This window comes from Caloenas nicobarica, chromosome Z, assembly GCF_036013445.1.
Source record: "Caloenas nicobarica isolate bCalNic1 chromosome Z, bCalNic1.hap1, whole genome shotgun sequence".
Lineage (NCBI taxonomy): Eukaryota > Metazoa > Chordata > Aves > Columbiformes > Columbidae > Caloenas > Caloenas nicobarica.
In genome coordinates this window covers 67662242-67683149 of record NC_088284.1, presented here as the reverse complement: position 1 = coordinate 67683149, position 20908 = coordinate 67662242, and the positions used below count along the sequence as shown (strand labels likewise).

At 39.4% G+C, this 20908-nt stretch overlaps 1 protein-coding gene across 4 annotated transcripts in view; it reads left to right on the top strand.

Annotated features, from left to right (window-relative positions):
• Positions 1-18180, top strand: part of TJP2 (tight junction protein 2) — a 64020-nt gene extending 45840 nt beyond the window's left edge. For all 4 annotated transcript variants that reach the window (XM_065657895.1, XM_065657894.1, XM_065657893.1 and 1 more), the window contains 19 exons: positions 328-910; positions 2582-2685; positions 2845-2998; positions 4055-4163; positions 4256-4395; positions 4922-4988; positions 7042-7192; positions 7941-8049; positions 8746-8956; positions 10162-10349; positions 11429-11524; positions 11636-11715; positions 12771-12981; positions 13400-13500; positions 13862-14074; positions 14427-14537; positions 15470-15811; positions 16225-16310; positions 17266-18180. In XM_065657895.1, the coding sequence (XP_065513967.1) occupies positions 328-910; positions 2582-2685; positions 2845-2998; positions 4055-4163; positions 4256-4395; positions 4922-4988; positions 7042-7192; positions 7941-8049; positions 8746-8956; positions 10162-10349; positions 11429-11524; positions 11636-11715; positions 12771-12981; positions 13400-13500; positions 13862-14074; positions 14427-14537; positions 15470-15811; positions 16225-16310; positions 17266-17434 (3225 nt within the window). In that variant the 3' untranslated portion in view covers positions 17435-18180. The remainder of the gene's footprint in view (positions 1-327; positions 911-2581; positions 2686-2844; positions 2999-4054; positions 4164-4255; positions 4396-4921; positions 4989-7041; positions 7193-7940; positions 8050-8745; positions 8957-10161; positions 10350-11428; positions 11525-11635; positions 11716-12770; positions 12982-13399; positions 13501-13861; positions 14075-14426; positions 14538-15469; positions 15812-16224; positions 16311-17265) is intronic.
• The last annotated feature ends 2728 nt before the right edge of the window (positions 18181-20908 follow it).

The following is a 20908-nucleotide window of genomic DNA, read 5'->3' as shown; positions in this document are numbered from 1 at the left end:
GTTTTTTAGAAGGTATCTAGAAAAAGAATATTAATTACTCACACTTTTGCAGAGGTAAAAGAGTATGGTTGCTGATCTGATTTTTTTTTTCTTTTTTTTCTTTTTTCTTTTAATTCTTCTTCTACTCTTCTTTATCCATCCAATTAGTAAATACTTGTTCTCTACATCTAAGTAATCTAATTTACTGGTTGTTCTATAAATATAACATTGTTGTGTTGGGGTTTTTTTCCCCCCAACCTCTTTTTGAAATGTGAATAATATTAATCTGTTGAATTTCATATTCTGACCATTGGAGGGTTTTTGTTTGTTTCATACTGGACTGAACAGGTAGTGAAACGACCAAGGAAGGTGCAGGCTGCTGCGTTGAGGAGAAGCCCATCCCCTGAATATGAGGGCAGAGCTTTAGATGTAATGGATGACCACGCAGAATTTGATGGCAAAAGTGCTCGAAGTGGCTACACCGATAGAAGCTGGCATAGTGGTAATGGAGGGCGCAGCCAAAGCTGGGGAAACAGCCTGGATCAGAGCTATAGAGATGAACACAACAGAGGACGTAACCAAAGCAGAGACCGCGACAGGGAATGCAGCTACAGCCGTGATCGAAGTCGAGGCAGGAGCATTGACAGGAGCTTGGATCGAGACTATAGAAGAGATCGGAGCAGGGGAAGGAGCATGGACAGGGATGGTGGCTATGAACGGGACTACAGAGGAGACTACAGCCCACCCAGTTATAGTCGTAGATCTCAACCTGATCCTAGATATGGGAGGGAAGTGAGGAATCGAAGTAGGGACAGGCTTCGTTCCCGAAGTGCTTCACCTGAAATACACCACCAACATGAGTACCTGGGACCTGCACAGGATCAGAATGGACCGATCAGTGTTCTCTTAACAAAAGGCAGACATAATGAAGGTAGGTATAGTAGGGGAGGAGAGGATTTCATTTTTAATACAGTATGTTATTTTGTTTGGGGAGGGAGAGGAGCTGAACATTCTCTGCTTTTAGAGGTTAAATATTGGAATTTTCTAGCTGATCGCTTAAGTTGTTCTTTCATTCTTCCTGGCTGGTTTGGCATGCTTTTTCCCTCAGCACCTTGAACTTCACCTTTGAACAAAAAACTGCTCACCCACACCATTTCAGTCTTTTCAAGACACTGCGTCCTTTGGTTTTCCACTTTCTCTGTCCTGTTATTCTGATTCTGGTGGGAAACATGGATCCGATCATCATTCAGATTACACTTGGTACATGGTCAGAAGTGTCAGCTACAAAGGGTGAAGAGTAGACTCTGCTTTTAATTGTGCACTTCTTCCCTTCGGTACAATTAAATTAGTTTCGAAGATTGTTTGGCTCTGAATGTTTCGGAAAGTCATTAAGGAATACTGAAATAGCAACAGCTGAAACAGCCTTTCCTTGCTGAGTATTGGAGTGCGTAAAGGAAATCCAAAAGCCTGATCTTTTCATGTCCTGTGAAATAAAGATTCTTGTGTTATAAAGTGTGTTTGAGATTAGGTTGTGTATTCTTTTGTGGGTTTTTTGTTTGTTTGGGGGTTTAAGTGTTGTTGGTTTGGGTTCTTGTTCATTTGGTTTGGGGTTGGTTTTTTTTTTGTGGTGTTTGTTTTTGTGGTGTTGTTGGGGTTATTGTTATTGTTGTTGCTAGTTGTTTTTTGTGGGGGAGGTGGTGGTTTGTTTGTGGGAATTGTGTGGGTGGTGGGGTTTTGTTTTGTTTTCTAATCTGCCCTGTTGAGATTTGGAACAATTTTTGCTCATTTAAGCTTTGTATGCATGAGCTAACCTCTTCTTTCATCGACTCTAGCAAGGATCCCTTTCCCTCTTTCCTCTTCTTCCCCTGCATATACTGTTTACGCTTGTAAAGATAAAGCTGATAAGGATAAATTTAAGGTGTCTGTGTTAAGTTTTATATGTAGCTAGTAACTCTGTCGTAATTTCTACCATTCATATGGATACTCCGCAGATTCGCTTAAATGTGGTGATTTTTTAAAGCAGATAGCTCTTTCTTTCCTTTTCTGTTGTTGTAGGATATTTAAGAGTGTTGCCTCTCTTTGTTAAGTAGCAAATATGCTGATACAAGTAACTTGGATCAAAGGGGAAAAGGGGGAAAAACGATCTTTTTCCTGAAAAAAACAAGACACTTGCTGGGGTACAGAGAGGACAGGGTCAGCATAGAGTAACTGGTAAAAAAACCAACCAAACAAAAAACTCCAGCCCTTCTGGTAGTGCTTTTTGACCATTTTTCATCCCTTTCTATATCATGCAAAATAAGATGCAGAGAGAGAATCTAGTCCAGCATGTTAATAAGCACATCTAGAACGAAGGCATTGTTCTGCTGTGGAAGGTGCAGCCTAATTATCCATCTGTGATTGGCTTTGGATTGCTGTTTGTTCTGCTGTAGTGACAACACAGAAGTAGGAGAGTTAGCTTGGGGTTAAGTGGGTTTACTAGGTTTGCATTCTTTTTCTTTTCTCATGCTACAATGGGATGTGCTGCATGTACACTGTTTATTTTTTTTAAAAAAGGATCCTTGCTTATCTTCTAAGCTATGGTGGTTTATTTTCCTGATTCCAGAATATGGTCTCCGTCTTGGAAGTCAGATCTTCATAAAAGAAATGACCCGTACTGGCCTAGCAACCAAAGATGGCAACCTTCATGAAGGGGATATCATTCTTAAGGTCTGTCCTGGTTATGCTGCTAGCAGTTTAGCAGACACTTGTTTTTTATAGCGGTTACTCCCGAGTACGTCATGTTATAGTCAAGTTCACTATTGGACTTGAGCACAACATGGACTTGCGTGTTTACTTGCAGTGTTATTGTTGCCTTTTTATATCCAGATCAATGGTACAGTGACAGAGAACATGTCTTTAGCTGACGCCCGAAAGTTGATTGAGAAGTCACGGGGGAAGCTGCAGCTGGTTGTCCTTAGGGACAGAAAGCAAACACTGCTCAACATTCCTTCATTGAACGACAGCGACTCAGAAATGGATGGTGAGGTTTAATGTGGATAAAAAGTTCTGAACTCTGTGCAGGGACAGTATGGAGCTTATAGTGTTTTGCTGTGATAGAGTAGTACTAAGTTCTTTATTTAAAAATAAATAAATTAAACCAAACCAAACAAAAAAACCCATACAAAACCTAAGTAATAGCAATTAAGCATCAAGACCACTTCCTTTAGGAGAAAGAAGGATTTTGTAGTAATCATGTAATTACGTTTTGGGCAGGGACAAAGATAGAAGCAGCCATGTTGTTCTGGTAAAATCAATCTTACTTCTCTGAACAAGCAAATCACTTGCTCTATTAGAAGACTTCAGTTTTAAAAACAAGTGGATTGGACTGGTGTCTGCTTTTGAGGGCATTAACATTCATGACAGCATTCAACGGGAGGTAAAAAATGTGAGGACAAAAGGAAATTAAGTCCCCCTGGACAACTGGTTTCTATTTCCAGGATCTGTTCTGTACAAATGATCTCTCACAGTATGTGAGCTAATATCTCTCAACATAATCTTGCTTTGGGAAGGGCCTAGGATATTTGGGGGAGCAGAGTGTTACATTATTTAGTGCAAGATATTTGCTGCTCTGATGTCAGAATATTGGATGCAAATTTTCATAGGTCTTACTGTGAAAACTGAGATATGCTTCAAGTCTGAGGGCTACTCTGTTTCTTTTGTCACGGAAAAGCAATGATGTGAGGGCTGTTAATGTCAAGGTGGTCGTCTTTTTGGGAACCTCCATGAAACCTCAAATAAAAGGCTGCTAACACTAGTTAATGAGTACGTGTTATACTCAAAGTAGTTGTATGACATGAGTGTGTTTCCTAAAGGTTGTGTGAAACCTTCCTGAAATATTTTTGGGGCCGGGGCGGGGGGGAGGAGGATGGAAGCACTAAAAGGTATACAGCACTTTTTGAACTCTAGTCAAATCTACCTTGAAACGGGAGTAGGCTTAAAGGTCAGTATATGACAGCTTTGTAAATAAATGTGGTGATGAGGTGTGCAGATAATTTAAACAAATCCCAAATTTCTTGATTTGCTGCTCTCTTTACAGACATTTCTGAAATAGAGTCAAACAGATCATTCTCCCCTCAAGATGACAGATTACTTCATTCTGATCTAGATTCGCATTCATCCAATGAAAAGCTGGAAGAGAAACCAAAGTAAGAAGCAGTCTTTTCTAGTCCATTTTTCTAATGTGTCTTAAAATACATGGCATTCTTATCTGATTTCACTACACTTTTTTTTTCTTTAGTGCAAAAGATGATCCGTCCAGTAGGATGCCCAGGATGGGAGCAATGCCTACACCATTCAAATCGATTGGTGACATTGCTACTCCTGGTGTTACAGTTGTAGACACAAACAAAGAAATGAAGTACCAAGATGACCCAGCAGGTAAGTATTTGAAGTTTTTGGTTCGTTTTTTTTTTCCCTGGCTGCCGAATGCCTACTCCCCCCATCATGTTGACATATCTAGTATAAACTTCATGTCATCTGCATCCTGACACACAAAGAAGAGGTCTGTCTTTGCTGTGTGGTGCAGAAAGAGAAGAAACACTTGAGATTGTTTGACGGCAGTTGGTTATTAGAATTACTGCCTCAAAAAGCAAGTACTCTCCTAGAGCATCTACCGTAGCCTATTGCCCTAAGCAGCCAAATGAAGCTATTCCTGAAATCTGATCTGGCTTGCCTGTAAGAGTTGTCTATCCCTCCCTTTACCTTTTGCTCTGTTTCAATTTTTTTTTTTTTTTTTTTTTTAAAAAAGGAAGAAAATCAGTTCTAGTCAAAGAGATGCTTGACATTTAAATCTGTACTACCTTTGGCATGGAGTGGTTTTGATTGCTATCTGGTAGTTTAAAATTGCTGCCATTTATGACTTTTTCAATAGCTCAGTAACTTCTACTGGCTTTTTTATTTACAGTGTCTCAACCAAAAGCAGTTGCAAGAACAATTCTTAAACCCAGCCCTGAAGATGAAGCAATATATGGGTAAGGTGGCACTTGACGTGTTCTTTTGCACTTAGTGTTCTTCCAGTGACCTGTACCTGGTTCTTGGTTGTATGGGTTTCAGGGTTTTTTTCTCATTTGAAGAGATACTCCTTTTACAGCTTAATGCCAAGAAGAGGTGAAGTGCCTTCTAACTGACCATATGTGAGTTAAACTTAGTTGTAATAGTATCTGCCTGGAAGTTATAGACTTGCCTTCTACCTGGAAGATATAGAACACCCCTATGCTTCTGGACTTGCATGGGAGTGTGCACAGTGGCATAGTTTTATATTTTTATTCTGCTCTACTTGGCACTTTAAGATAGTATTTGGAGTACTATGTCTGTTTTGGAGCTCGCCAGGACAAGAAAGCCATTGACATACTGGAACAAGTCTAAGGGGTCAGTGGCTGCAACGTATGACAAATGAGAAAAGATGGAGAAAACTGGGTTTGTTAAGCCTGGAGAAGAGAGGACTGAAGGGACATCTTACTGCTGTCTGCAACAACCTAATGGGTAGTGGCTGTAGAGAAAACAGAGCCATACTCTTCTCAGACAGGTACAGTAGTAGGAAAAAGAGCAAGGGACACAAGCTGGAACAGAAGAAAACTTTTTAACGAGGGTAATTAACCACTGGAACAGCTTTCCCTTGTAGGTTGTGGTATCTGCACCACCAGAGATACTCAAAAACAGAACTGGTCAAGGCCCTGAACAACCCGCTTTGAGCAGAGGGCCATTCTAACCTATGCAATTCTATGGAAATGTATTTTACACCTCTTCGATTGTTTTATATGTACACAAAACACAACCCTCCCCTTCTCTGCGATATTAAGATACAAAGAGAATGTCCTCTAATTAATTAGTAAACAAGCTCGTTGCAACACAAGGCCAAACATGTGTTTCTATATAAGCTGGAAATTTCTGTACAGAAATTGATGTATTTTCTTCAAATCCGAGCCTGTGCAGTCCATATTGCATTTGTAGTCTCTGCTTAGAAGTGAACAAAATATTCCTTCCAAAGTTTTTTTTTGTGTTTGTTTTGTTGTTTTGGTTTTGGTTTGGTTTTTTTTTTTTTTTTTTTTCTGATTTTTGTAACTACTCAAATGGAACCTGTTACTGTTGATTCTTTAACAATTAAGATACTAAATGTTGTAAACTATTTAATAGCAAACCAACTTACGCATTTTCTTTTGAGGGTGTCCAAATGCAGAAATTGAAGGGAGAAGAGCACTGAGATTGTAAGGAGAAGCCTAAAGATAACTTTTTGAAGATATTCAGTAGCTTGGAGTATTTTCCCAGATGGATTCTCTGGTTTTTTCTGGGTTGGACCCTGCCTATGTTGTCATTGATGTGCAAATTAATCAAGTGATTATTTTGGTGAAGGGGAATTTATAATACAGGCTTAGGGTATTACTGAGAAAGGCTGACTGATAAGTACTGTCCTCTGTGTTGAAGGTCACTCGGGCATACAGCTTTTCTGACAGCAAAAAAGCTGAACCTAGCCCAGTAGCCTCTCCCACTGCAATATGAAAGGACTGATTGTTAACATACCAGTAGAATATACTTGGAAATATTTCTCATTACGAGAAAACTTAGACTTCTGTCTAATTAACATGTTAAACTGCAAAGAAAATAGGTACAAATTTAAGGCATATGACAGTTCTCAAGCATATACAGGAACAAGCAATGAGTATGATTACTTGTTAGTCAGAGTGTTTTCACAAAAAACCCAACTGCTTGTGTGAGGGAGGATCCAATAGGTAGGGGACTATTTGGGGACTTCAGGAGCAAGGAGTTGTTTTCCTGCTCTGTCAAGTCTGTGTATGCCACTTACTCACTCTTCCTAGTTCAGTTTCCACTCTGAAAAATGCAAATTCTCTGCTTTCGTTCCCTCACTGAAGAATTACCTGGGTAAATACAGCCTGTATAGTGAAAGAAAGGGGCTAAGAATATTATTAATATAGTTTTGTTAACAGAGTTGCAATTCTTTTCTCTTGACAACCTGTTACATGCCTAACATCTGGCCTTACTTCTGTTTTCTGCCTGTAAATCTCGTAGTCCTAATACGAAAATGGTGAGATTCAAGAAAGGGGACAGTGTGGGTCTACGACTGGCTGGTGGAAATGATGTAGGGATATTTATTGCTGGAATTCAAGAAGGCACCTCAGCTGATCAGGAGGGACTACAGGAAGGAGATCAGATTCTTAAGGTATGAGTCTGTGTCCCTGAAATGCAAATGTCCTTTGTATTTTTTAGTTTGCTTCTTAGTGGAATTATGGAAGAAATTAAAATCTTAGCAAGTCAAGTTATTGCTTTGTAAGTGTGTATGTGTGGTGGAGGGGTCTTAACTGAAATGAGTTTTTGAAGGAGACTTGTCTATCAAGCTTTAGTTTAAGATTCTGTGGAAGGGTTGGGTAAGAGAAATATTAATCAAGAAAAATACCCCAAGATGGGAGAATAAATTTTCTGTACAATGCTTCTTCCTAGTCTTGGAGTGAGGAAAAATTTAGGCCAATTTATTTTTCTTCTTTCATCTTTATGATTTCCGTGGATAACAGTGATTTATTTTTCCACTTTCCCAATTATATCGTCTATGCCATTTTGTCCTCCTACATTCGCCTTTTTTTTCTAAAATGCAAATAGGAGGCTGATGTCATTTTCTGTCTATTTTCTCCTGTGATAGCCTTGATTTTCAAGGTCTTTTGGAGTATATCAAAATAGAAGGAAAAAATCTAGCAGTGCACATCTAGGACCTTGTTACTTTAGAAAGATTACTGTTAATGGATGGAATAAAATAATCCTGGTGGCAACAGACATCCATATTGACTTCAACAAGAAAGTATAAGGGGAGAGAATATTTCAGATTTTTAGATCAAAAAAAAATCTTTGGTTATTCCTTTTTATTATTGATTTTTCAGGTGTTGATTTTTTTTAATTTTTTTTTCCTCTCTGCGTAGGTAAACACTCAAGACTTCAGAGGCATTGTTCGGGAAGATGCTGTTTTGTATCTCTTAGAAATCCCCAAAGGTGAAACAGTGACAATTTTGGCTCAAAGCAAATACGATGGTAGGTGCTTTGAATAAAATGTGTGTATATCCATGAATCTTTTAAGCTCTGTTTTGTCAGTGAAACCACAAATAATGTCTCTTGTGCTTATTGTTGATAGCATTTTAGTTACTTTCCCTTTCAGTAGTTTGGCTATGTTCCATACCACAAGGATCATACATATGTGCATATGTGATGTGTTTTTCAGAGCACTTCTCCATCTCTTTCATTATTAACAAACAGCCTCTCTTCTTAATCCTGAAGAGTGACAATGTACTGCGTGTTCCTTCTGCTTTTCTGTCTGTAGCGGCTGGCCCAAGGTCTGCTGTTGGCATTACTTATCTGCTGTGCCTTGGCAGTCATAAGGGATTCAGTCAGCAGCAAAGGGACAGTTTTACTGATGAACAGTTAAGGAGCAAGCAAAGCATCTTGCGTTCCTGTTGGAGACACAGCCTGCTGTAATATTGAAGTACCATAGCTGACTTTTACTTTGGAAAGATGCAAGTACTCCCTGCCATCAGAGCTGCAAGGGCTGTATGTGAACAAATATAGAACACTCTTGATAATGTGTGTGTAGGCCAATAGATGTGAATGAAGGCTGTTTTTTTGCACATTTTTGAGTGGAGGGGAAGAATTTCAAAACTGTTCTCTAGAATTATGGCTTAATCTTTCTTGAAAGTGTAAAAAATATAAACTAAAAGAGAGTTCCTGTTTTAGTCTACAGAGACATCATGGCCTGTGGCAGAGGAGATTCATTCTTCATCAGAAGCCACTTTGAGTGTGAAAAAGAGTCACCACAAAGCTTAGCATTCACCAGAGGGGAGATCTTTAGAGTAGTTGATACGCTGTATGATGGCAAACTGGGAAACTGGCTGGCTGTGAGAATTGGAAATGAACTGGAAAAGGGACTCATTCCAAATAAGAGCAGGTAAGGTGGCATCCTGTCTTCCTATGCATTATTAGAACTAAGTTGGTTTTTTGTCCAAGTGATTTTTGCTTCCTATGTCATACCTTTTTTTTTTTTCCCCTTACAATGGGAGAGTGAGGAAAGGATGAGAGAGGGTGATGTTACCTACATAGTAGATCAGGTATTTGCAACACAGGCCTAGAACTTCTGTCTCAGCAATCAGCCAAGGTTTGACTGCTAGCTTCAGTTCCTCTTCTAGAAAATCAGTGGAGGGTCCTATTTTTCCCTTTCCGCCCCCCCCCTTTTTTCTCCCTTCTTCTCTACCCCCCACCTTGTTCCCAACCCAATGAAATCAAACCAAACCAAAAAAAACCCAACATCAAACCCCTACACCTTAGGAAGCTCGTGTGCAAGAATATTCTGATTAATCTTTTAAAAGAACTTGGGTGCTTGAATTTCTTTTGTATATCCTTTTGGAAAATGTTTCAAGAACTTATTCCAGGGCTAATATTTCTTGGTAGCTGTGGTCCTTATTTTTTAGATGAAATACGGGGTGAACCACAGCAATATTTTTTGCTTAAATATGCTGTCCTAGTCAAAATTTGTGTGAGGTAATAGTAAGTGTCAAAATGTGCACAATGAGTAAAAGTATTAAAATTCATCAGCAAAAAGTCTGTGTATTTTTAGACTGTAGCTTTAAGTTCTTGAGTGTGGTTATGATTTTAAGATGGGGGGAAAAAAGCTCACAGCTACATTGTACAGAAGTTCCTGAAATATGCTTCTTATGTGAGTCCTCTACCCCTTTCCTGGTTAATACATTCTGTCCTCTCTGTTAATTGATTTCACCAAACCAGCCTTTGTTTCTATGCTGTAGTGACTTTACTTACAAGGCCTTGTGGAGAAAAGAGTAGTGACAGCAATTTCTTAGGCCTTCAGTTCTGAGTTACACTTGCCATTCTCTTATTTATGCTTGTGTGAGTTATCAGTTTAAGACCTGAGGACTCATTCCCGCCCAGCAATTTTGTAGCTGTGGCAAGTCGGGGCATCATTCTGACACTATGTTTGCTCCAAGGCAGAAGACCCTGGACTTCTCTATTCATTCCTGCGCTCGCAGCTGTCTATCTGGCAAATTACCTGTTGTAAATTGAAAATCTGTTCTTCAGTGAAAGTGTCTTTGCCCTCCTTGACTAGTTCTGTACAAATGAAGTCTGTGCTTTCTCTGTCAGAGCTGAGCAGATGGCCAGTGTTCAAAATGCCCAAAAAGACGGCTCAAGTGATAGGGCAGACTTCTGGAGAACACGTGGCCAGCGATCTGGAGTGAAGAAGAACCTGAGAAAGAGTCGTGAGGATCTGACAGCTATTGTATCTGTGAGCACAAAATTCCCAGCTTACGAGCGAGTTCAGTTGCGTGAGGGTAAGTGAAACTGCTGTGAGCCAGCTGCCTGTTTATTGCTGGCCGGTTTAGAGTCCAAATGTTTGGTCAGCTAAGTAAGTGATTTCAAACAAGTTGGGTTCAGTGTTAAATTTGAGCACCAGGAAGGGATAACATTTTTTTCAGAATGCAAATTTCTGGATGCTGTTAACTACTCTAAGAAAGAAACGTTCTGTGTTTTCAAGATGCTGCTGTTCTCCTTTGCCTCCAAATTACACATGCCAGTTTCAAGGTTTACAATGAAAAAAGGAAGAAACAAGCAGGATTTTCTTGTTTCCTCAGCTTCCCCTTGACTAACTCTGAAAGTACAATTCATATGCCTGAGATCAATCACAATCTAGCTTGCTCATAAATACCACTTTGACATTACCTTGAGAGTGGAACCCACATATTTTCAAAAATTTGTCCAAATGTGATCAAGGTTGATGTGGTCTGTGATTCTAAACTAGCTGTATTACTAATGATGTTGAGCAACTCAAGATAGTCTTCTGAGTATTTGCACTTGACAGTATTATGGAACAAAACATACAGTAAAAACTATTTTAAAGGAGCTCCCAGATGTCAAGATGAAGACTGAGTAATGTAATGGTATTGCCCTATTAACTTACGAAGACCGTGTTTGCTTGCACTTGTTTTGATATAAACATAAAAATTTTGCTTTTCTTTTCTTATTCAAGCTGCCCTGCAGCTGGTTTAGCATTTGTGTCTTTATTCACACAAAACACACTGGGTCAAGGTTCATGCTGTTTTGCTGGATGGAGGGATTACTGAAGATTTGCTATATGTTTTCGGAATGTAAAATCCTCTCCATACATCTTCTTTAGAAGAAATAAGGAAGCTGTTAAATTAAAACAATCTCTTTTGCTTTCTCAGCTGATAAAATAGCTTTCTGTACGAGTTAAGCTGTTGCACAAACTTTTGGGGAACAAAAATCTATATTTTTTTAATATCTTCAACTTATTTATAGCCTTGCATAGTAATTGAGGATCTTGTCTGTGCCGTTTCACTTGTATATAAAACCAGTCTTATCAGACATATATTTTCTCCGAATATTTTTTCAGCTGGTTTTAAGAGACCCGTGGTGATATTCGGCCCTATTGCAGATGTCGCTATGGAGAAGTTGTCAAATGATTTGCCTCATCTGTACCAGACAGCAAGTAAGTTGTCTTCCTAGCTTCCTTGTCACCCATCCTTAACAGAGAGAATGGATAACTTAATAATCACAGCTGCCCAGCCACTCCATATAAGCTAAAATGTTGTCTTTGCAGAGACAGAACCCAGAGATGCAGGTTCAGAGAAGTCAACTGGCGTAGTGCGCTTGAACACTGTGAGGCAAATCATTGAGCAGGTAGAGTATTTCTCTGTGAAAATTGCTTACTCTCAAAGGCATGTTCTTTGAGTCGTTTGCTCCTAAAACTTGCAGAGTCCTAAAGTCTTCACTGCATCTATTTCTGTAATAATTAGACTTGGCTTAATGTTAGAGCTGTTTTGAAATTGTTCAACAACAATTTATATGATTTCCATAGCTGTCCTCCAAGTGGGAGGGTGAACTGGATGTTAGAAATTAAATTTTCCTTTCTTAGTGCATTCTAAATCTGAGCATGTGGTTGTCTGTGGTTTACTATATGCTTTCTGAATTTGCCATGGAGGCTTTACTGTCACACCGTGCTCTGTTTGTTCTTACTGTCATCCAAAACTGAAAGTTTTAGGTTTCCTCAAAGTTGCTGCTACTGAAATGAACAGGAAGTGACTATGATAGCTAAGTGGCATCTACTGTGATTGCATTGAGTCTTTTTCTAATACTGTTTAGAGATCAAGTAACTAGGTGGTAATCAAGAAGCCTAAAAATCTTAAGGCAAAAAGAATGTACTCTACATCTTATTGCCCTGGGCCTAATCACATCAATGCCAGAGGAGTTACAGTGTCATACAGAAGTCTGTTCAGAGCTCAGGCCTCACTGAAGCACACATTTGAAAATCCCATTCATCTTTGTACTAGAAGTAGCTAAGAAGTAATATATCAAATGAAGAAAGTGAGATTTGCCTCAGCTAGTAAGAATAGATAAAAGTTCACAGATAGCACCCAGAATAGTTGTGGTAGGGGCAAGTAGAGAGAAAAGCTAGTTAACTTTCACTACCTATTTAGGGAAAAAAAGTGCAATAAGTGCATTTTACTTACCATGAAAGTTAGTTAACTGACATTCAGGCAAAAGCTGTTCAGAAAAATGGAGCTGAAAGAAAATGGCTGCCTGCTGTGGCTTCTGAATGTGATATAACTGTGAGGGAAAAATCCAACAAGTTGTGGTCTTATTTGGACAAAAATATCCTGGTTTTCTTAGGATGTTCCAAGCACCTCCTCTTGTTTCCCACAAGCAGCATGCTGACTGGGCTTTCTTGTTAACAGGATAAACATGCTCTGTTGGATGTGACTCCTAAAGCAGTGGACCTGCTAAATTATACTCAGTGGTTTCCAATTGTAGTCTTCTTTAACCCAGACAGTAAGCAGGGTGTGAAAACCATGAGACAAAGGCTGTGCTCCACATCTAACAAGAGCTCGAGAAAACTTTATGAGCAAGCAAACAAACTGAAGAAAACTTGTTCGCACCTCTTCACAGGTAAGGAGGAACATGTGTCTAACCTGCTTAGCAAGAGTGTGGTGGATGTGATTATGGGTCTTGAGGATCCACTTACTAACCTGCAAGTTAACTCATGCAAGCTAGAACTAGAAGGGTGTGAAGGTACGGTCATGAGCAATCCCTTCCTTGACTTTTCTCAAAGTTCCTTGTTCTGCCAAATTCTAATACAAAACAAATTATGAATCCGCATACTGTCATTAAAAGATAAGTTATTTAATAAGCTTGTGGAATGGACAAATGAGAAAATAAAAATACCATGGTTCTGTCAATGATCTGAATGAAATGGCTGTTTAACATTCTCACATAACTAAACCAAAAAGTGTTAAACAGCAAAGACTGGATAAAGGATCACATTGCATTTGCTGTGTATATATACTTTTTCCTTCACTTTTTACAGCCACCATCAATTTGAATTCTGCCAATGATAGCTGGTATGGTAGTCTGAAAGATACAATTCAGCAACAGCAAGGAGAAGCAGTATGGGTATCAGAAGGAAAGGTAAGCAGTCAGTCCATACTCTGCTAAGCTATACAGATGTCTCAAGATATCTCTTGCCAGTAAAAATTGTTCACAATTTTGTTTGCCAGTGCTGGATAGATTAGATAAGTAGTCGATTGATATTTTTCTTGGTAACAAAAAATTACTTATTATTGTTCTTTGTTTTATTCTTTGGAGCTTTCATCACTAATGCTGTGGCTTGGGGAGAATGATGAGAACTTTCCTTTATTATTCTACCTTAGAGTTTCAGTTCTGCAAAGTCATTCTTAAGGAGTTGTTTGGCATGATGTTGAGACCTAACTAGACTCTAATTCTTACATATTTACTATTTGTTCCTTAATTCTGACTGACTTTTCTCTAGCTGGACAGCTTGGAAGATGATGCAGATGATCGTATGTCTTACCTTACGGCAATGGGTGCTGACTATTTGAGTTGTGACAGTCGGCTGATTAGTGACCTAGAGGATACGGATGGAGAAGGAGGTGCATACACTGACAATGAACTTGATGAGCCCTTGGATGAACCAAGGATTTCATCTGTTAGCCGGTCCTCTGAACCTGTGCATCATGAGGAGGTGAGATGACTGGATTTTCAATAAGACTGTACTTTGGACTTTCTGAAAGCCCTGTATATATGGCTTAAAAATGAGTTTTAAAAACTGCAACTTAATCTTACCTCTGATAGTGTTTTAGAGCTACCTTGTGCAGAGCAAAAATAGTAATAGCTCTGCTTTTCAGCCTAACTCTATAGGTTTCTTGATGATGTCTCATCACCTTGAACTTTGCAATTACATCTGTAGTGATTGTGGTCAGGTTGCTGACAGTCATTTTTCTCCTGGTTATTGTTCTCAAAATAGTAAACTTGACAGAAAAATTATTGAGTTACTGGATACTGCAGTGATTTTTCTTTCTTATTTTCTTTCATAGAGTTTAAAAAAAATTAATCCAGAACCAAGGGCTCAGTTGAGAAAAGCTGGTAGCAGGGAGATCCTTAGAGAACCGAGTCCACCTCCAGCATTCAAGCCTGAACCACCTAAGGTAAACTTGTAGAAACAATTCTGAATACAAAGTTCCTTTTTCTGGAGAACTCTCCAGGGTGGGACATTAGGAAGAGCAATAGGAATTACCAGAGATTAAAAAACATTTTAAGTGTGGAGAGAAGGAATGACTGAGGGTGTTGCAGGATCAAGCAGACAGAGAACTTATTTGAAGAGAACTGTTATCATTTATGTGTAATCTCTATATGGAATAAGAAAGTAGACTCCTTTTTGTGTCTGCCAACAAATTGAAAGGCACTTTTTTAGCTCAGCAAGGACAAACTTAAGTTAATCATCAGGAAAAGTGTATCTGACAGCCATTAATGCAAAGCACAAAACCAGAATCCACCACTTCTGAAATTAGTCTCCATCACTAGAAATTGACATTAACTGTCTATTCAAACCTTGCTCAGGAATGATGCAGGGGGAAAATATTTTTGTTTGGACACCAAATTCTGTTTTAGCAATTCTTGATTTCTCCTGATGCCAAACTGCTTTCTTTATGAAGATGGGTGCCCTCACATCCTGCATGTATTCAAAATATATTCAAGTATGCCTTGATAATGGAGATTGGGCAGAGCAGGACGTGTAAAGCAAATGAAGATGGAACAGAAAACAGGTGTGGGTCCTGTGCACTTCTAAACTCCTGGTAGTGATATTCTACATTAGATAGTACTGACAAATGATTTGGGATGTTACTTTTCTCTGTGCTGTCACCTAACACACGTTGTAGTTCTGGTAATCCTTAAGAAAGGGGACAAACAAGTCTAAGTGTGTTAGTCTTCTATAGGTTGATCTGTAGTGTATGAGTGTATGGTCAAAATGTTGCAGCAGTTCAAATACCTTTCAAGTGTTACTTCGGATGAGGATTGACAGTGTTAAAGCCTTCATTTGAAATGAAAATTATGAAATTTGTGTGTTTTATACTGACAGGGGAAGTTACAAAACAAGGAGGATCTATATGACTTCCCCAAGAACTATGACTCCAAGTCAAGTAATGTTGCTGTCAGCAGCGAGACTTCAACTGCATCAGCTAAAGCAGCACCACCACCTGTTTCTGCGAAACCTGCCTTTGGGCGACCCATCCTGAGAAACGCTCAGCCAGCAGTCCCACCTGCAGAGGAAGAGGAGGAGACGGCAAAGTTGGAAGAGGAAGGAAGCGAACAAGAAAATACTCCAAAATCTGTATTGAGGAAGGTCAAAATATTTGAGGAGATGGATCATAAGGCGAGGATGCAAAGAATGCAAGAGCTACAAGAGGCCCAAAATGCCAGGGTAAGAAGACATGCATTCTCCCTCTGCTGTGCTTTCCAATATGGAACAGCCTGCATCCTGCAAATGAAAATCAAGCCCTTGCATTGTATTGCTTCTGGAGGGAGAAGTTTGGGAAACCACACCTACAGACATACTATTTTGCGGTCTGGATGTGAAAAGAGGATATATTTTAAGGCTTCCTATTATAACTGTAGAAAGCTGTCTTCTGATACTTCTATTGCTATTATTTTCACATGCACTTTGAATTACAACTCTAGGAAAAGCTGATATAACTGTAGGAATATGAATAAGATCAGTTACCAATTTGTGCTTTAGTTGTTTCAGATGTAGCTGTGACCTGTGGATCTGTGGTCTAGGATCCCTAATGGACAGACTTCAAAATAATAGTTCTTTTCTCTTACTTTCTTTTAAAGCTTGAAATAGCCCAGAAGCACCCGGATATTTATGCTGTCCCTGTGAAAGCACAGAAGTCCGAACAGAACTGGCCCCAGCCTGTGAGGTAAGGTGTATCCAGTTCAAAACATTCTGTCTTGATTGTTTATTTCACCAGCAGGAGGTAAACTGATCTGACCAGTTCTTATTCATACAAATAATCCTGCTTTGGTATATCGCTTTCTTGTTGTGCCTTAAAGATTACTGTAAAGGTGGGGCAAAGTTTCGGTGAACTCTTCTTGTTTTTCGGGATTTTTTTTTTTCTTTTAATTCATTTACAGTATTTTGAGTTACCCAGGAAGAAACACTATATGCATTTGCTAAAGTATTTGCAGAGCCAATTTTTGGCCTAAAGGAAGTGCTTAAGCAAAGGGTAGTATAGAAGGAGGATAACATCTTGTTTTCATACAGTGTGGAACTGCAAAAATAATGGCTCTTGAAACAGAGGAAATGCCCTTGGCAGATTGTATTTCTATCTACCTGCTTAGTGTCATATTGAATGGGTAGCATCGCAGTGTATAAAAAGCATATGTGGGTTATTTGTGCCCACTTTTAAGGATGAGAGCCTTGATTGAGGAGAGAAGGATGTCAGTTTAATAAATGTCACATAAGAAGTCTGCAGACCTTGAGACAGGAAACTGGGGATGCAAAAGAAGCAGGCATAGAAAGAATCTGGTGCAAAAATAATTGAGGAAAATATCAGCTGAGGTAGCAGCAACAACTGAAAACCTGTTAAGCTCTTGATGTGTATGTGTGTGCGTGGAGGTGTTTAATAATTTTAAATTTGGCATTCTTCCACATAGGTCAAGTAGATCAAATGTGTGAACATCAGGCTCCAGCTTGGTAGAAATAAGATTCCCCTCCAGATGAGGCTTACCATGGCCATGCAATTGTTCATGGGCTCCATGGTTTTCTAGGTTGTACATGGCCATAAAACCCATACGATATATAATTATTTTTCAGCTTTTGAAAACAAAAGTAAACATTACCTCTTCCTCTTTTTTCCTGTCTTCCCGTGTTAGCTCCAGACCTCCAGAACCACAGAAACCTCCTATTAGACCTTACCTAGAGAACCGTGGCAGTTATGGCAGCGATGCAGAGGAGGAGGAGGAGTACCGTCAGCAGCTCTCAGACCACTCTAAGAAGGGGTATTATGGGCAGCCATCCAGATACAGAGACACGGAATTGTAGGCTTGCTAATATGTGCATGTATAATGCTCTTTTGAGGTTTTCTTTCTTCACAGCTGAAGTGGAGCAGTAGTTAGTCTTGTAAACCTGCATTTTTATTGGGGTAGATGTTAAAGGGTACGCTACTCAACTTAGACATATCTATACGCTGGAACTGGAAGAGTTCATTTTTGGGGATATTATTTTGTTAGCATCTAAGAAAAGAAATCACTGTTGCCTGAATGCTGTTGCCTGTTTTATAAGGACCAAATCCTGAGCATTAGTGTTAATTCTTAGTACTTTAATATTTTTAACAGAAACCCTTTTTTCCCATTTATTAATGCTGCCTTTTTGGACTGTTCTGCTGTGTTACGAAAGTATGAACCCAGAGATACATTTCTTAATGCAATAGAACCTAATTTGAAAGTGTATATGAAGAACAGTAAGTGCCTTTAACAAGAAGCATCTTAAACTGTTTGTTTTGACATCTGATACTTGGTGCAAAGCCATAACACACTAAAAGGGGATTGACTGTTTTACCTATTTTTTTTAATCAATTTCATGGTAACAATTTCCTTTGCATGTTATTTTTCTAAGTTCATAGATACAAATGCAATATTTCATAAATACTGACTGTACATAATAAAGGTGCAATTGACTGGGTTGTTGGAAAAGACCAGGATGTGCTTAAACAGAGAAAATGATGTAGAAATTCAATCATGTATTAAAATTTACAGAATGCAAATAATAAAGCATCTATTCTAGACAAACCTTGTGTATCTTTTGAACAGTAGTATTAGTCTTCTAGAGTCTCTGACTTTCATAAGTAAACTTACAGCAGCGTGCTGTTCAGTTCAGGGTCTCATCTGTTGTTCAGGTAACTCAAAATGTCACTTTTGCTTCCCAATATTCTGACCAATGTTTTAAAAATTGTTCAGTGGGTCATAGAGAAATTAAATTTTGCTGATGTGATAGAAAACACAATTTTTTAATGCTTAAAAAGGTGGAATTTTCCTGTTGAAGCGAAGGAATAGATGCATCTCAGATGAAGAAACCTGCACTGCTCACCATAGATTAGAATCACAGCATAATATAATTTAGGTTGGAAAAGACCTTTAAGATCATTGAGTGCAACCGTTAACCTAGTACTGCCAAGTTCACCACTGAACCATATTCTTAACCACCACATCTGTACATGTCTTTTAAACACCTCCAGGGATGGTGACTCAACCACTTCCCTGGGCAGCCTGTTCCAATGACTGACAACCCTCAGCCCAACAATCCAGCCAGTCCAGATCCCTCTGTATGGCCTTCCTACCCTCCAGCAGATCAACACTCCCACCCAACTTGGTGTTGTCTGCAAATTTACTGAGGGTGCACTCGATCCCTTCATCCAGATCATTGATAAAGAGATTAAAGATATCAATATAAAAATCGATATATAGAAATATATAGAACAAGTTAAAATATAGGAACATATTGGGATAATATAAAAATATAAGTGAGTAGAAAAATATTGATAAAGATACTACTTTCATTAAGCCTTTTTACATTCAGCTGGAGGGAATTTTGTTATCATTAAAACTTTTACAGCTACAGGTTTTTAGTCGTGGGTTCATCTGTACTTCAGTACAACAACTTAGCTTCGAAATTTTTAAGTACTTGCTATATTAGAATGTACTTGATAGCTTGGTTGTATAATAAGAAAGCTAAAGTAAGTGTCCTGATCATCACTTCTTCAGTGTGATTTTCCCCACCACAACTCAAGATCCTTGACTCATTCATTTCATGTATAGTTCTTATTTAGTGGGTAATTATGTTTTTTTTCCTCCTGGTTAGCAGCTACATTTCGTGACTTAGGTTCAGAGAGTAAAACTCTTTTATAACCCTGCCCTATTCCTGTGCTGTTTGACATAAGTTCACTGCTGCTATTAAAGAAAAAAAGAAAAAGGAATCTTACTTCTTTAACCAACACCAAATTTGCTTTGCTAGTTCCCCTTGAACATTTTTCTAAGCAGTAATTTTACCGGGGATTTCAACCTTCCTTAATTCCAGGATATGGGATTTAGTGCTAAAGCATTATAATCAGATGCCGCCAAGTCTGTCTGCCCAGCTGGGGAAAAGCAGTAGCATTTTCACAAGTATAGTCGTGAATATTACTAAGGGCCGCAGAGTTGTAACCAGGTATTTAAATTCTTTCTATCCTTACTATCTTTTGTTGTGTCAAAATCTAACCTAGAAAATCTAAGCCTTTCATGGCATACATACTTATTTTCAAGGACGCTTTTATCCCAGCAGTTGCTCTAAAAGATCAGAAATTCATGAAAAAGGGATAAGAAAGGTCAGGTGATGAACTAGAACACACTAAATTATACAAGATATGAAGCCAGCAAGTTTAGAGAAACCTGACATTGTTATGCTATTGATACCGAAAAGTTGGCAAAAAGACCCTTTCACACTGTTTTGAAAGTGTTAAAAAGCAGGCACTTTTCTTACAGTGCACTGGACGCTCGCAGGATTGCTCCTCTAATTGAGTGTGTGCCTGATTCACACTTCTTTGTTATTTATTACATATACCTATTGCATGTTCATTTGTTTCAACTGCTTAGTTAATGCATTAAACAAATTATTTCCATAACCCCCCCCCTTTGCCAGAAGTCCATCTTTGGTATTTGAGAGTCTTCATCAGGGGTCTCTTGTGGTCCCTGGTGGTCTTTGCAGCCTGGTGTCCCCCTGGTGACGGTTTCTTGACCTAATCTCTTGAGTAAGCATATAGTCATTTTGTACTGCTACTCAGCAAAAGTCATGTAATTCTTTCTTCATTTGGTAGGAACATTCTGCTTTACCAGCTCGTGAGCCAAGGACATCCCGCTTTGCCTCATGTCCAGTCTCTATAGAGCTGTTGTTTCTCTGTTAGGTTTCTGGTACATTAGGCCTAGTCTTGCTACCTTAGGCCCAGTCTTGCTCCCTTATGCCTAGGGGTTTCTAAAAGAGTTCTGTTCCTCTTATCGGGGGAAAGGAGGGGTCAGGGGCTCAGGTCTCATGGTCCCAGCCCGCGGGGCCAAGAGGACAACTCCACACCTACCAGGATGCCGCAGCATCCCCCTTTGCGTTTGAGACTCAGCAGAGCACTGAGCCAGGCACTGCTGGAGCACGCACGTTTCTCCCTCCAGCACGTCCATCTCTGTGCCTGCACTTGCGCGTCCAGAGTCTGCAAGGCGTGAGGGGCACGGCCGTGGGCACTGTCGGGCACGGACACGTACAGGGACGCTTTCCACACGCAGGCACAGCCGCACTCTCTTGCACAGGGGACATGGCCACACACACGTGCAAATGGTGGTGGAGACCAAAAAAGTCTTTATTAGGGAAAGTGGTCAAAGGGGCAGCAGCCCCTCGCTGACCACAGGGAGGATCCTTCCCACAGCATAGGCCATGTTGTTGTACGTCTCCTCCCACAGTGCGTGCAACAGGAGGTAGTAGAAGAGCTCGAGGCCACTC